This window comes from Zalophus californianus, chromosome 3, assembly GCF_009762305.2.
Source record: "Zalophus californianus isolate mZalCal1 chromosome 3, mZalCal1.pri.v2, whole genome shotgun sequence".
NCBI classification, from domain to species: Eukaryota; Metazoa; Chordata; class Mammalia; order Carnivora; family Otariidae; genus Zalophus; species Zalophus californianus.
In genome coordinates this window covers 170,184,280-170,202,389 of record NC_045597.1, presented here as the reverse complement: position 1 = coordinate 170,202,389, position 18,110 = coordinate 170,184,280, and the positions used below count along the sequence as shown (strand labels likewise).

The following is an 18,110-nucleotide window of genomic DNA, read 5'->3' as shown; positions in this document are numbered from 1 at the left end:
TATCACATCATTTCTAAAAGCAAAATAATTTAACACATTATGAATAAATATGTCCAAATAGGAACAGCAAGAGAAATAGAACAAAGTGTTTCTTTCCATGCAAATAAATTACAGTAGGTCTTATTGCATAAAGCATTTCTTTACTTTAAAATGTAGCTTTTAATATGGGTTCATGCCAGATACCATAATGGTATGTGCACACTTTCTGCCCCAGATCTGTTTTATTCCGCCCAAGCAGTGCTTAAAAAATAAATATATGGTCAAGATTTCTAACTTCTCTTTAAAAATATGTAGATTTGGTTACCCTTAGCACATACTCCTACATGGCAACAATCTTTTGGAGCCAGGGAGTTCTAGCCATTTTGAGATAGGACAACCAAATTTACCAGAGTCACTACTAACTCTCTAAATCTATTTACGTTGCTGTTCTCACCCCCTTGGCCCCAAAGGGTAGGAGACTCAACATTTAGGTGCATCTATATAATCGAATGCATATATAACATATACTAAGACAATATATCCACACTGTAACTATTTTCAAAACCAAATACCACCATGAATGAAAGATCGTATCATGGTAACAGCATCTTCTGAGAAATAGGAAGACATACCCACTTAATTCACATTGCCTGCTTCCACGTGGGTATAATAAATGAATTGGCCTCAAGTCCATCAGTATGGGGAAAGATTTGAAAACATAGTCTCATAAATTGCATTAGAGAAGTTGTTTTCATTCTAATCAGACCCAACATCCATCTTTTATAAATTAAGTGTATTCCTACTTCCTTTTGAATTATGAAATAAAAATCATAGATAATATAGCCTACCTATATACATAATTTTATAATGTGATTCTAATTCTCTATTTATAACTTAAAGAAAAAATACAAGAAAAGTAATGGATAATAAAATATGTATTGATAGGAAAATGCTCAGCTTCTACTTACTTATGATGAAAGTTGGGACTTGTGAGACGTAAGATTAGAAGTTATTCTGTGCAAGAAGTATGGGGAAATAAAGACTAGAGGAACGGCTGACCACTGGAATAGGAAATAAGTAACAGACATATTGTTATATGACAAGAGGAAGACAGAAATAAATCATTCAAATAGAGGCAACCTGACTGCAGAATTACACCCAGTCATGTATGATCAACTATGAAGTTTGTGCACATGAGTCCTTAACTGGATGGGACATTTAAGGTTGTTCAAGACATGAGGCAAACCTTTGCTGGGAAAGACATTTAATTTTCTTGGCTTGGGGTTATTACGAAAGCCTATAATGCCCCCCAATCTCTGTTACAACTGACACGCCTCTGCAAATGTCCCAGCTTCCCCTTAGTGTGGTAATACTGCCCCCATTGAGAACCACTGCAAGAATTCTGTGATAGTAGAAGGATTATGAACCAACAAAAGCAACCCACTGATGGTTAATCTTGTAGGTAAACCATGGGTGGGGAAGTTTGACAAAGATGATCAAGTGCAGTTCAGAATTCTTATTTTAGTCTTGGTTCCTTATGGAGCATATTTATCAAAAGTCAGGATTTATACTAATTGTAAAATGGTTTTACATATTCTGAATCACCTAATGTCCAGAATAGAGGAAATATCAATAAATAAATGCAAAAAAGGGAAGCAGATATGTCAAGATATAATAATCCATTGTATAATAGACACCATATATTCACAAATTTATGAGAAGAATCATTACAAAGTATTAGATTAATCCAAACTTTCAAGGAAAACAACCTTGCCAATTCACTCAGGTGGAAATGAATTATAGAAAATTGACTCACATAATTAGAAACAGAAAGGTAAACAAAGCCTCTCTTAAACATGAGCTCAGAAAGTAAGAGTTAAAGTTCCTACTTCAGTAATTTGATCCAGACTCTACTGAGTTTGATTTGAGGCTCTAACATAGACAATTTCCATTATATGTCAAATGCTCAGTTTCTTCCAGTGTAAAGTTGAGAATTGGGTTTATAATAAAGACCTACCTTCTCTGATTATTATGGGGATTAAAAACAAAAAATTATTTTTGAGTGCTCAGCCAAGTACCTGGCATATTGTGAAACATTAATAAATGGTACAAAAAAAAAAAAAAGAAGCAGGGGGAGAAAAGGAGGGAGGGAAAAAAGGGAGTGTGTGAATTTAAAAAAGCAAAGAAGGAAGAGACAGTGCTAAAGAAAAATCTCAATGACTATATCTAGTTATAGCACAACATGCAGTATAACAGATACTATTTTGTAGACTACTGAAAACCAAATAAAGGCAAAGTTATTTTCATGGCAATATTTCCTTTATGATAAGTCATACTCCTTCCTTAGTCCAGAAGATTATTTCTTCTTAATCATAGCACTTAACTTGGAATATTTTAATACTAACATTATAATTAATGTTATTGTGTCTCAACCATAATATATAAGGCATTTTCCAGGACAAATATATATGTTATATATGATATTTCTCATTCCCAATTTTATGCCAGTATAAAATATATATTCTGAAGCCTTTCTCTTGATCTTAGGAAAGTTTTGATAAAAAGTTAATTCAGTAAGTCTAAGACATCTTATAAAATGCTTAGGCATTATGTGTATTCATGTATACAATTCATGCATGTATGGAGAGAGAGATTTTAAATGTGACTAGCATGAAGTATTACAAGCAAAAAACGTCTAGTAAATTAAAGACATGTTTTACTTCACTTATTCCCATTACCCTCGATCTTCTACTATTTTTTAATAGGATGTATGGTTTGTGTAAAATACCTAAGGTATTTCTTTAAGCTAATAGGTAAAATTCATAATTAGATGAGATAATACTTTTCAAAAACAAGTTTCTGCAAAAAATAAACTTACTGTAAATTTGTCAATTACAATTTTAATATATAAAAGAACTCAACAAAGTTAATTGTCATGTTCAGTTTATAGCACAATGGTGTCATTGCCAGAAGGCACTCTTAGTTCTTTATTTAGAATGGGAACCACAGGCAAACCTGTGTTCAGGGTTATTCATAGGAATGTTCACCTTTCACCTCTACTCATGTTTGATAATAGTCATGTGCATGTACTTAGAGTAACAAAATGCTCACCCAATAAGCATGTTCATGCTGTGTCGCAGTGAGACACAGATAAGAAAGTGCTTAGATAAGAGAGTGTAATGATGATATACAATGGAAAAGAGCTAATGGGTTTGGTGAAAAATAAAGCGATTTCAATGGAATTATAAAAATAGGTTTCTCTCTCTCCTGAGCTTTATTTGGATCACCAAACACAATGACAGGGTGGACATAAAGTTCTTTCACATGGCTCTGTATTTAGCTAGGGAGGTTCTCAATTTTAAAGTACTGTGGATTTCAAGTGGCTATAGGATGCAACTCCCTGCAGGTACTTTGAAGTTGGTAAGTAAGATTCTGTCAACTTATTTTATGAGAATCCTGAATCTCTAAAATTTAGTATATAAAATTTCTGTGGTCCATTGAGCTTCATATGAACAGTCCAGAATTCATTTCATTCCTGGCAACTTGGAAGTGTTCTCAGTAAAGGTTTAGACTGACCCTATTATTGTGTGCTTGCCCTGAATTGTGAGTGTTTCTCCATAGCCAAGATATTTGATTATATGACCAGAGCTGTTCTATACACTGCTTTTCATCAAACAACAAATGTTGAAAGCTCATTCTACTACTGCAGAGCTGATATTTTCTCTGCATACAAAAGTCTTTGCGCATTAAAAAATGATAACAAGATTTTGCCCGCATGGTGAACTTAATTTCTTGGCTTCATGTTCATCAAAAGCATAGTATTTCATTCGATGTATCAGTTATAAATAGAGCAAGTTTGCCAGAACATTAATTTAGACTTTAAGCTTTTGAGAGACATTCATATCACATTGAGGAAAATCTTAATTATGTGTGAATTATGGGGAAACTCATTTATAGTGTTTCTCTAAGCCTTCTAAAACACTCCCTGTTAAATTAGTGGTACATTGTATCAATTATACTTCATAGATTGAAACAGTATTTAATCAAGCAGAGTTTTTGTTGTTGTTTTGTTTTGTTTTTTGTTTTTTGTATTTTTTAAGATACAGGATGGTTCACTGTATAGAAGCATATGCGGATAAACCAAGTTGAGAGAGCCAGTAAAATGGAGTTCCAAAGATTAAGGTTGTTGGAACTAATAGTGTTTTCAAGGTTCTAAAGCAAGGATGAATTAATGTCAATGGGTTCAGACTCAAATTTTAGAAGACAGGCCTTATGCCTTTCTGTTTGTCAGAGGGCTGTGGAACACCTTGATTGATAGCCCTATTAAGGCCACATCTAATGTATCACAGTATCCTATTGTTTACTCCCCAAGTGAAAAAGAAGGTTCTCAAAGATGTAAAACAACAGATGTCCACAAAGCTCAGGTGATTGCTACAGATGGATACATGCTTCTAAAAAACCCTAAGTTCGTTGTTCTTAGGTTTGCTCTCTCTTGGAGAAGTGGTCAATGAATAGTATTTAATTTTTCTCTATAGGGTATATATTGATATGAGGTCTCTATTTGCCCAGGATAGCACAGGTCATCTTTCAAAGTAATAAAACTTAAAAGAAAAGAAAGGTGTCCCTAAAATAGCTGAAAAGAGGTATTCCTTAAAATATTCCTTAAAAAGGAATAAAATAAAAATTTTATTCCTTAAAATTGCTTGAATTACTGAGAAATGTTTGGTATTATTTGCAAGTATGCAGTTATTTGGTATGGTCAGTATATTATACATGAAAGGTATCTTCCTAAGAAGAAAACTTCTGAAAGAATCCAATAAATATTTAATTTTAAAAGGTAATTTATGTTCATTTTTGAAAAGATAGGGCATCTATATATCAATAACATTAATTACAAAAATATATTTATGCATTAGGGGATGACATTTTTTTAAATCTCCAAAATTTACACCTTTTGGATATTAAGTTTGTTATAAATTTTGTTTCAGTTGTTAGTATGATTCATAAAGATGGAAGAATATTTCCTGTGCTTTAAAAGCAAATATAAATAAACCAGATAGGAACAAGATTGCTCTAAATAATCCTTATGAAGAGTAACTTTCATACAATGTTATGAAAATTTACTAATAAATGTAAGGATATAGCAAAAAAAGTAAAAAATGATTTCATGTGCTTCTTTTTATCCATCTTATGAAATTGTAGGTGCTATTAGCACTTTAGGATGCTTTGAGGAGCCCAAAAGGCAATTGTTCTCACCGTAATTATTTGCAGAGTATACTTTTCCCAATTAAAAAAAAAAAACTTTAAAGGCAAAATAAAATAAAATTATTTATAAACAGATTTGTTATGTTTGGGGATTTCTTTCGGATAGTCAAACTGGACCATTCCTCTAGAATTAGAATAACCTTCAAAGAAGAACTCATATTTGATATCATCATAAATGTCCTCAAAGCACCTTTTAATTCTCCTTCACATGTAGCATAACAAACTTTGGACAAGGCATTACTAATCTTTCCATTGCTACTTAAAATTCAATTTGAATGAACTAACTATAGTAACATATCTTATGTTTTCACTTTATCTGATTTAAAATTTGGCTGCATCTCTTCTTGATTCTCTAGGGACCCTTACAATGCAATTGAAGCCATAGACCCGGAGAAACTGAATGTCTTCCGGACAGTTCGAGAGATAACAGGTAATTTTTTTAAAAAGTGCGTTTGTTTTCCTATGAACTATGTGAATTTTAGTGTTTTCCCAAAAATATTACATAATATTGAAATCAGCAACTTATTTTCAAAGCAAATTCTAATTTTAAAAATGCATGTCACTTTAAATGATGGGTGTCTTTATTCCTTATCATTTGTACACATTTTGAAAGCCCATGGAATTTATAAAATAAAATATCCTTAACATTTTTATGTTTTTTTGTGTGTGTCAACTGATCTTTTGATCCATGTTTTTCTATGTACTTTTTCACAAGAAGTACTGTTGAGCATGGATAACATGTGACACTCATTTGGCACATATTTATTGAGCACCTAATATGTTCAGGGCTGTTATATAGTAGCTGATAAGGGACTCATAGACATGAATTGGATATGGATTTGCTATTGAAGAATGAAAAATCAAATGAGAAAGGTTAGGTATATATATGAATGCATTAGGCTGCAAGGCAGACAAATGATGTCATAAATGTAGAGATACAGTAGTAAAGGATTTCCAGAAAAATTAAAGCTATATTTTTCTCTTTACATAATTAGACTAAGTAGTTTTGATTTTTAGAAGAATGAATCAAATTAAGGATCACTTAATTCTTTTTACATATATGGTTCTATGATTCTGTGTCTGAGAAACCTAGATTTTTGGTATTCATTACTTTGGTATTCATTATCTATTGAGTATTGTGGCCCAGGAATTTTGGGTAAGACACTCAATCTTGGAAGAAGAACTATGAGATAGAATAGAATGACTTGAAATAGGAATATTCAGTGTCTTTTTTTTACCTCCTATCTTTTAAGACATTTTCATCATATTTCAAGGATACTCAGCATTAAACACAATTACTAAGGTAATGATATTCTGAGTGTTTTTACTGCCCTTGTCTTTTTTAGGTTTCTTGAACATACAGTCATGGCCCCCAAACATGACCGACTTCAGTGTTTTTTCTAACCTGGTGACCATCGGTGGAAGAGTACTCTATAGGTAGGTGTATATGTTCAGAGATGCAGGTCTTCCAGATTTCAAGACTAGTGTCATGTGTACATATCTCAAAGTTTCAGCTTCACTGATTCAAGAAATACTGGGTTTCCATTTTTAATTCCAAAGGTAAGCCCAATGAAACATACCCCTGGTTGTGCTTTAAAGTATGCGGGATACAAAATAAATAAATAAGTAAAGTATGCAGAATAAACAGTTTGATTTTTCAACTGCCTCTCACTTAAAGCAGTTTTAGTGTTTTGCATATATGGAGCGCATAAAATCAAGCCTTTGTTTTTGAACATAATGTTATCGTAACTAACAACTAACATGGGATGACTTGATAATGGCTTAGGTGTGTGGGATACAAATGCTGTTTTACCAGAAGGTTCTTGTCTCTGGTGCCATCACTTGAACCACGCATAATGGGACTGATATTTCAGGACTTGGTCTACTACTCTTCGTTAAATGCTGGCTAATAGTGGGCAGAAAAATCAGGGCTCAGAAGCACACTAAAAGTATAATATCAATATTTTAATTCACATAATAAAAATGTGTGTTAATATTTATTAAGCCACTGTTTTATTTTATTTTAGATTTCATCTGTATGAGATTCTTATTTATGAACAGCTAAAAGTTGATTTACATAAAGGGATTTAGATTTCATTTTTTCTACTTAAATCTGAAAGATGCCTTAAATCAATATTGTCATCAAATATTCCATAATAATATTTCACAGAAAGTCCACTGAATTTTGCGATTAAAACAGGTATATCTGTAAGAGGTTTTAAACTGTAAAGGGGAAAATTTCTTAATAAAAAGGCATAGTTGAGAGATACAGTCTGTCAAGTTCTACATGCAACCAAATTTTACTATCCATTGAATCAAATGTTAAAAATCTATCAAGCATTATTATGTTCACATTGTGATAAACTCAAGATGGTTACGATGGGAACACAGATTTCAGAGAATGAATTACATCTCAGTTGAATACACATGTACTGAGTTTCATATAGAGTTTTAATATGTATGTATGTATATGTATGTATATAAGTATATATGTAGCTGTATGTGTGTGTATACATATATATGAGTATTTATATGTATCTGTGTGTATATATATGTGTGTGTATATATATGTGTGTGTGTATATATATATATATATATACACACACACACACACACACACACACACAGCACATGGAAAAAATTCTGAGTGTTGGCAGCAAAGTATATTTAGATTTATAAATAAAATACAACGGGACAGCTTTGATCTCCAAAATGTAAAATACTGTTCATTAGTTGATTGAAATGTGGGAAACAGATGATTCTTTAGAGAATAGAAAAGGAATTTAATTACAAAATGTAGACTATGTTAAAATAAAAACAATTTCCTTGGAGTGATAATTTGTTTCCACAGTATAGTTATTTAACTTTTAGAGATGCTTTCCCCAGTTGTCCAAGCCTTCTGAGTATTTTTTTTTAATTTTTAGCTTAATTTCATTCTTCTCTTTAATTTTTAATGACTCCTATCTTTACTTATACATTCTTCAACTATTACAATTACACTTTGGTTTCTGAGGTATAAATTAAAGCTAAATATCTGTAGTCATTCTCTGTAATATTTACCCCTGAAAGCATGTCTAAATTTATTAAATAGAGTAGAATTACTGTCTTACTTTAGGTAGATGAATAATCATTCCATAAACATTTATTAATTATTTAGCTTTTTTTTTAATTTTATTATGTTATGTTAATCACCATACATTACATCATTAGTTTTTGATGTAGTGTTCCATGATTCATTGGGGTGGCTTGGTGATAGACATTGGTGAGGGTATGTGCTATGTATGGTGAGTGCTATGAATTATTTAGCTATTTAAAGTTTTATTTATTTAAGTAATCTTTACACTCAACATGGGGCTCATACCCATGACCCTGGGATCAAGAGCCTCATGCTCCTCCAACTGAGCCAGCCAGATTCCCCTAATTATTTAGTTTTAAAACAGAATTTCATCCTTAAAGAACTTGAGACTTGGGGGATAGTGGGAAAAATAGTGAGCAGATATGTCAGTGGTAAATATGTACACAGAAATGGAGATATCATTAATATTTATACTTCTAAAAATGAACATTTTCTTTTTGGGGGGTCAAATGATTCCTTTTAAAACTCAGTATATATAGCATGTAGAGAAATATTCAGATCACAATTTATTGACTCAGTCTCTTTTTATATGCTCTATTAGCATTCTTTTTGGAGTAAGATGTGACATCCTTATTTTACTTCAAGAATATGTGCCAGAAAATATTTAATAATATATACATATTAAATATTGTTCCATTTTCCCCCCTTCCTTCTCTTTAGTGGCCTCTCCTTGCTTATCCTTAAGCAACAGGGCATCACTTCTCTACAATTCCAATCTCTGAAGGAAATCAGTGCAGGAAACATCTATATTACTGACAACAGCAACCTATGTTACTATCATACCATTAATTGGACAACACTCTTCAGCACTATCAACCAAAGAATAGTGATCCGGGACAATAGGAAAGCTGAAAACTGTAGTAAGTACATTATTCGGACATTAAAACAGAAACTTTGAACATTTTCTCCCATTCTACACTGGACCAAACAGTTAAACATAACTGAGTCAGACCTGTTCCCTCTTTTTCTCAACTCTTAGAAGGGGGGCCGTTAATCAGCATGGGTGACTTTTTATAATTTATTGCATGTTTTTATAACATACTGCATGCTTGCAAATCTTGCCCAACTGCAAGAAACTTCCTATAGAGACTAAGGTTCAATAGGTGTAAGTGGAACCTGGGAATCTAAATATGTAATAAGCGTCCTGGGTCAGTTTGTAGCAATTCACCCTATTAAATTTTCTGTTTGCTTTTTGGTTTCAGTGAATAACATAGGATAACAGAGTGTCATTTGGGGGGTGGTGGGAAAAAATGCAGATGTGCTCTGAAATGTGCAATGCTGTTCAAGAAGTTTGCTGTTAAAGAAGAAAGTTCATTTCATGAATGCATTTTTGTAGGCATTTCATGGTTTCTTTTATTTATTTTGCCACTTACTGATTCACTCCATCATTTCTTTGTTACTCAGAAACAAATGATGTTTTCATGGGTACATAAATATGCCCTTCCTATCTTATACTTTGATATTTCAACAATTAATATTTAACTCTTCTGTTCTACTAAGTACTATTTTCTTCTACATCTACAAGTGCCACTGCTAAGCATATGTGTCTGACTTACTTATGATAAATATCAAATAAAAAGACTCAGAATTTAAATTATCTGTTACAAATACATATACTTATTGTGGTCATGGTGAATCAGTCCTTTAAAAAATCAAACCCTAAGAAACAGTTTGCTGTTGGAATGTCTTCCTATTTGTTTGGTCTCACCATGGGAATAAGCATATATACGTAATGATTGAGTTCATTTTGTACGTGCGTGAGTGAATAGTAAAGGACATTTTTTAAAAATATGAACTCTTAAGAGGCCTATGCAATTTAAGTTTACTAAGTTAAATAGTGAATTACTTTATTTATGAGTACCCCACCTTGTTCCAGAAATTGTTTAAGGCAGCTCAGGATAGCGGTATTCATAAAATATAATTTGTAAGGAAATCACATGTTAGCTGTTTTGGACCCTTAAAAACATTTTCCAGAGAAAAGATAAATTGCAACATGAGGTTTTTTTTTGTTTTGGGTAAACTCATTCTTCGGTTCTACATAAAATCAAGAAATATAAAATCTTATTATATATCAATATCAAAATATGCATGTTCTTATTGAATGACATTTATCTTTTTATTTAGCCTGGATTATTTCCATGGTCTTATTCCTCTCTGATTTCTGACAGAAGGCTTGTTTTTCTTTCTTTCTAATACTTAGGCTTCTTACCCCACATTACTATATGTATGTTTGTACATACCCCAGACAAAATAGATTATTCACAGAAGTAAAATAGAATCTTGTTCAACACAAATTTATAACTATTTCCCTAAGTCAGGGTTATCGTCTCCTTTTCTCCTACTTCCTCCAAAAAACAAAACAAAACAAAACAAAAATAAAACAATAGTACTCCTACCTTTCAAAGATAATATTTAACTCTAAAAAACAAGAAAACAAAAGAAAAAAAAAAAAAGAACCAGAGAAATGCATTCCTCTTTGACCCATTTAATCATTTTACAGACCCTCATTTACTTCTTTTATCTTTTGTAAACTCAATAAAAAAGCAAATGGGAAGAAAATGCAGAAAGAAATTAAATGTTAAAAAAGCAAGATAGGAAAAATGTAACTATTCCATACTTCTTTAAGACTTCTAAACTTTTCATGCAACCAAAAAAGTAAATGATAACAATAAACTAAAAAGCTAACATGTTTTTTCAGTTTTCAGTGTTATGCCTGTTAGACTGAGTTTAGCCCTTTTGCAGACCATGCATGTATATTCTTTTCCTTACACTTACAGTTGACTTTTCCAATTTGGAGAAGAAATGAAGCAGTTAGGAGAAACACAGTTTTATGGTGCTTTAGTATAAAACTAAGCTTTAGCATATTTTTAAATTTGTAACATCTTAGAACAAACAATTTTTGCATGAAATCCATTTATCAAAATTTGAATTTCAGTCTAACAGTACATTGAATCCTGCATTTCAGAAATGTAATTGCCCTATAAACTTGACTTTAGAGGCTATGCTGCTGCTGTTTGCCTTGAGCCTACAGTGGTTGCGATCATGTGATTAAAGCCTTTTTATCATCCATACTACTATCTGCAAATGATAAAACTTAAATATTTGCTTCATTTTAAATGCACTCTACATATTGCATTTTTTAGTATCCTCTCTTAATATCTTTTGCACATACAAGATATATAGAAGCACACACATATGTATTCACCACAAAACACACATATAGTCAAAAATTTCAAAGCAGACTTTAAATTTGAAGAGATTGAGATTGAGAGAAACTCTAGGATATGAAAAGCTAGAACATTTTCTGCCTCTTCATTTGTATGGTTATAGCACAAGCAAAATGACAGTTCTGGTTGGAAGGACTATTATTGTTTTTATTTTTATTTTTAAAAAAGATTTATTTAGTTGAGAGAGAGAGCGGGGAAAGGGACAGAGGGAAAGAGAGAATCTCAAGCAGACGCCACGCTGAGCGCGGAGCCAGCTGCAGGGCTCCATCCCAGGACCCTCAAATATTGACCTGAGCCCAAATCAAGAGTCAGCTGCTTAACTGACTGGGCCACCTAGGCACCCATGGAAGCAGTTTTAGAGTAGGTTAATGAAAGTATTTGAAGTTTCTTAAAATAGTTCAACATAAACTTTTGACACCAAAACATAAACAGTAAAGAGATAAATATTACACTAACTCCTCAGAATCTGAGTTACATTTAAACTCATAACTTTTTCTTAAAAATTTTTGTACATATACACTTAAACCCAACATAAACAAGAGAGAAACTAAATTCATAATTAACTTTTCAAAATGGAAGTACATTTATTTTTCTAATTATCATAATTAGAAATTAAAAGAATAGACACGTAAAAAGAATACGAAATTTTTGTTTACAGATATATAATGAAGCATATATCTTCATATATAAATGGTATCATAACATATATATTTAACTACTGTTCAGCCATCTATGTCTCTACTTAATATACTATGAGCATCTTCCATGGCAGAGTTCTACTTTATTGTTTTAAAAAGATACATATAAAATATTTATTGAACAAGTGCCATATTAATGGTAATTTAATTTATTTTCTAGTTTTTATATTATTATATTGCCATAATGTGAATCTTATTTCATAAAGCATTTTGTGATTCCTTGGGCTAAATACTTAGAAGTGGGATTTCTGTGTAAATGAGGTTGCGTATGATAAATTTTGGTGTATTTTTCCATATCATCTTTCAAAAATGCTAGGTCAGTTTACAATTGTCCTAAACAATGCTTGATAAAGAATATTTTCCACTGCTCATTACAACACTGGATATTATTTATGGTTTTAAATTTCAGTGATCTGAAATATGAAAAAGAGGTCCTTTAAATTCACATTTTTTTAGCTGACATTGAGCCTCTTTTTATATATTGACTGAATCATTTTAATTTCTTCTCTTGTAAAGTAGTCAGTCATGAGCTTTCTTTATTTTCAATTGGGAGTTGGTCTTTTCCTTTTGGATTTGAAAGACCTCATCACAAATTAAATACATTAAATTTTTATCTCTTGAATATGTTATGTATAACTTTCCCTCTCATAGGTAATTTAAAAAATTTTGCCTTTTGATAAACATTTTATGCTTTTATCTAGTTAAATGGATGGATTGTTCTTTTCCTTTTTATGTTTATGATCTTGTCATTGTCTTAGTCTTTTACTTCTAGTATTTTAAAAACTATATGGACATTTTTAATCCACCTAAAAGTTTTGGTATAGTATGATTTTTTTAAATCCTTAATTGATTAGGACATTGATCAAACATAATTTATTGAATAATTCATCTCTTCTCACTGATCTTAGCTGTCTGCAATATTTCAGGTAATTGGCAAAACAGTGCCAGGTTCTATCTCTCGATCTATATAGTTTAATTTCATCTTTGCCACCACCTTATAAAGTATAATAATCCCTGTTTTGCAGCTGAATATACAGATGTTCAGAAAGTTGAATAATATCCCCACTGTTTGAAGCTATTAAAAATTATATTCAGGATTTAAACCCAATGTCTGTCTAATTTCAAAATCTATGCACTTCATTTCACCTTGATTTCCCCCCAAATAAAGAGAAGGTGGTTGGTTTTTGTAAGAAAACCTGATGATATACTGAAACATACCCAATGCAGCAAAATGCTGAGGAATACACTCTAGAGCCAAATCACCTGGGTTTTACTCCCAAGAAAATGATTTACTAGATGTTTGCCCTTTGGTAGGCTATTTAACATTTGTGAACCTTAATTTTATCATTTGGATGTGGGGTTAATAATAGTACCGTCTTCACTGAATGCCTGGCTCAAAGCAAGTGCTATATTTGTGCTAGCTATTATTATACAATTATATTCTGTCCTACTAAAAATAGATTACATAGTATATACATGCATATAGACACATTATGAGGTGTAAAGATACAATATTTAACTTTTACTTAATGAAACATCCTTCTGGGGGCAAAGAAAAGGAGGGAGAAATAACAAGGGCCTTCTTAAAGTGGAAGAAAAATTCACATTATCAAGGTGATGAATTTTAAGTGTGTAAGTAGCACATAAACCATGGGTAGATATGGAAGAAATAAAAGTGGTTATTACTAGGAGTCTAGATGTTGAGGAATTTAAAAATAATCTGGTGAGATTTTAAATGGATTTAAAAAAAATTTCTATGCTTGAGACTCCTCTAAACACTTTTTTTTCTTTACTCTTATAATTAAAACATTTTAAAATTGGCTTTATAAGTAACAGCCTATGCTTTATAAAAATATTCACAAAATACGAATTTTAGGTTAGTGTTTCAGGAGACAAATATTTGGTGAGGAGGAGTACATTTTTTTGTACAAAGAATATAAAAGGAATATAAATTTCTACATTTATCTATGATTTTGATGTTCCTGAAAAGTGATAGTTGAAAAATCCTCCTCTTTGGACACGAATCTAGAAAAATAGAATAGTGAAACTACAGTTAATTGCCAATAACTGAATCCTCTGAATGATAACACGCTCCCAGTTTATGATGAGACACTGAATGTCCAGAATTTAATAAGGACAAAGAATTGATGAGTAGGGAATAAAGGGTATTTAGCACCAGTGGAGAATAATACAATGTTTGCTTAATATATTCTTTTGTTTTACTATGGTGACAGTGACAATAACTACAAAATAGTAAGCATTTTAATTTTTAAACATCATAAATAGTGTTGACTTTCTATAAAATTACAATTCAATTAGTATTATCATTATTACCTCTAATAGTTGTATATTATAGAAAAATGAATTTTGATTATGAAGTTTACCTTGTTTTAAGAAAATATTGCTAAGATTGCAAAAGTTCTTACTTTCTCTCAGTCCCTTATTTTTTACTTTAATTTATGCCCTCCAAGCCCAGCCCATACTATCTTAGGTAAATGTACATTTTCCAAAAAAAAGAATCATCCATTGGGCCTCATAGCCAATCTTCACTGGAAAAGTAATAAACCTTGCCACACTTTTTAGTAAAACATAGCTCAGTACGAAACTTATAGTGTGTAGTTTAGGATATAGTGATGTCATTGTTTTTCCAAGTAATCAGAAGATAGAAAATCTAAATTGTACTTATAAGATTTTCTTTAAGTTGCTAAAGAAATATTAATACACTCTTCTTTGCAAAATAAAATGCAAAGAAGAGTTTCTTATTATATTTGAAATAGCACAAAATCTAATTACTAACAATGCTATAAAATATTCTCTGTGTTCTTATTAAGAGGGTAATAAGCAGTTAGTTATAATTTCAGAAATGACACTCCTATTTTGTAATCTGGAAATCCTGAAAGAATGGAGGGCCTCTCAACTACCAAAACCAGGATTACTGCAGGCTTAATGTTTTATTGTAAATGGCAACATTTTAACCTGACTTGCTGCTAGATCAATAGATGAGAAATTTTAAAGCAACAGCCTAAATTTAATTATTAAAAATCCAGAAGTCTGGACTTCAGTTTCCAGAGATTGTTGCTTAGATAGTGTTATGACTTGTATTGTATCTTCCCAAAAGGTGTATTAAAGTTCTAATATCTAGTGCCTAATGAACATGGTCTTATTTGGAGACAGGGTCTTTGTAAATGTAATTAAGATGTAAATTAAATGAGGTTATACAGGGGTAGAGTGGGTCCTTAATCCAATATGACTGGAGTTCTTATAAGAAGAGGAGAGGAGATATATGGACACAGAATGGAGAACACCATGTGAAGACATGTACACACACAGAGAGGGAAGATATCCACGTGATGACAGAGGCAGAGGCTGGAGTTATTCAGCTGTAAACCAAGGAACACTAAGGATTATTGGCAACAGAAGCTAGGGAAGAGGCAGAGAGCAGATTCTCCCTCTGAGCTTCCAAGAAGGAACCAGCTTGCCAACACTTCGATTTTGAAATCCAACACTATGAGAGAATAATTCTGTTATTTTAAGCCACTCATTTTGTGGCATTTTGTTATACCAGCTCTAGGAAATGAATACAAACAGTGGTTTGAAGCCCAAGATTCTGCATTTTTAATACATAGCAGATCCTTCCAAGGCAGGTGTCTGGGCAAAATCATTTGAGAAACTACTAAGTCACATCCCCCATTATTCTCCCTATTAGTCTATCCTCAGAAATATACTTAAAAACATATTGTCCTGGTAATTCATTTCTTCTTATGAGGGTCTATTTCCTCAGAAAGAATGTATGGCAGGAAAATTCACAGTTGAACAACTTAAAACTGTATATTTAATAATAGTTTTGGGAGACAAAGATAAAGAATGAACTTAAAAAGCATCCTATAAATAGTGTTCTATTTTTCTTTTTACTAACATAACATACTCTATAAAATAAGGGAATATTTAATGATAGTTTACAAATTAATCGAGTAATTATAGTACAATATACTGTACTATTAAATTTTATGTATTTTAGAGTTTCAACAAAATACTTAGAAATTTATTTTACTCTTTACAGTTAATGTGCCTTCTGAGAGGTACTTTATAATGTGCTCAGTATTGTAAGAATATTCAAGGACTTTCTAATATTTTGTCACTGTTGTCACTGCTGCCTGTCATCTTCTCCTATTAGAATTTCCTTCCCAGGTCCCCTCAAGTTAGACATAGAGTAACTAGAACACTTAAGGCTAAATAAAGCACTGGGTCATGTCTATTTAACTTATTCAATATGGTGAGTGGTATGTCTTACCAATTACTCCCCCACTTCTATCTCCCCTTTTTTCTAGTTTTAATTGATTCTAACATGTTACACAGAATATACATATACATACAATATATACATACATATGCATACAATATATACAACTTTCCCTACTTATAGACGTTACCACAATACAGTTTTATAATGACCCTTCTCCCAAGCATGTCCATATCCTAATTCCCCAAATCTCTGAATGTTACTTAGTATAACAAAAGAGATTTTGCAGATGTGATCAAGTTATGAATCTTAATAGGGGAAGGGTTAATTTGGGTTATCTGGGTGGGTCCTAAATGTAATCATATGTGTCCTCATAAGAGGGAGGAAGAGGGAAATTTGACTAAAGGAGAAGGTGAAGTGATCATGAAAACAGAGGTTAGAATTATATAGCTACAAGCCAAGGAATGCCAAGGTGGTCTCTAGAAGTTGAAAGAGACAAGGAACAAATGATTTCCTGAAGCCTCCAGAAAGAATCAGCCCTGCTGACCTTAATTTTAGTCCACTAAGACACATTTTGGACTTCTGACCTCCAGACCTCTAAGCGACTAAGTTTGTGTTGTGTTAAGTGACTAAGCTTTGGTTATTTGTTACAATAGCATAAAGAAATTAATCCAGCACTCTTTTAATGACAGAAGCCCAACTCAAATTATTTTAGGAAAAAGAAGAGAGCATAAATGGAAACCAAAAGGAACCAAGTAGCTATACTTATATCAGACAAAATAGAATTTAATTAAAAAAACGTAACAAGAAAAAAGTGTAACAAGAGACAGTGATGGTCATTATATAATGATAGGGTAACCAATTCACCAAGAGGATATAACAATTGTAAATATATATGCAACCAACAACAGAGCATCTGAACAGATCTGAAGGGAGCAATCAACAATAATACAATCATGGTAGGGGAATTTAATACCCCACTTCCAACAATGGATAAATCATCCATACAGAAACTCAGTAAGGAAACATTGAACTTGAACTAACTTCAGACGTAATAGACCTAACAGACATATAAAGAACATTCCATCCAGCTGCAGCAGAATATATATTCTTCCAAGCACACATGGAACATTCTCCAGGATATATCATATTTTAGGTTACAAAGCAAGTCTTAGCAAATTTTAAAAGATTGAAGTCATACCAATTATCTTTTCTGACCACAAAGTTATGAAACTAGGAATCAATAACAGGAGGAAAACTGGAAAATCCACAAATTAGGTTGTTTAATGTAGAAGTTTAATGTAGAATTAGGTTGTTTAATGTAGAAGTTAAACAACACATTACATAACAACTGATTGGTCCAAAATGAAATCAAAAGAGAAATCAACAAGTATCTTAAAACAAACAAAAATGGAAACATGCCATACCAAACTAATGTGATGCAGCAAAACAAGTGCTAAGAGAAGTTTATAGCAATAAATGCCTACATTTAAAAAAAAAGAAAGAAAAGAAAGATCTCAAATAAAAAAACCTAACTTCATACCTCAAGAATTAAAAATCCAAGA

The 18,110-nt window shown here is 31.8% G+C and overlaps 1 protein-coding gene across 7 annotated transcripts in view; it reads left to right on the top strand.

The window, feature by feature from the left end:
• The window catches only part of ERBB4 (erb-b2 receptor tyrosine kinase 4), a 1,100,194-nt gene that overhangs the window by 809,195 nt on the left and 272,889 nt on the right, over positions 1-18,110 (top strand). For all 7 annotated transcript variants that reach the window (XM_027590425.2, XM_027590421.2, XM_027590423.2 and 4 more), the window contains exons 10-12: positions 5,601-5,674; positions 6,591-6,681; positions 9,041-9,240. In XM_027590425.2, coding sequence (XP_027446226.1) covers positions 5,601-5,674; positions 6,591-6,681; positions 9,041-9,240 — 365 coding nt within the window. The remainder of the gene's footprint in view (positions 1-5,600; positions 5,675-6,590; positions 6,682-9,040; positions 9,241-18,110) is intronic.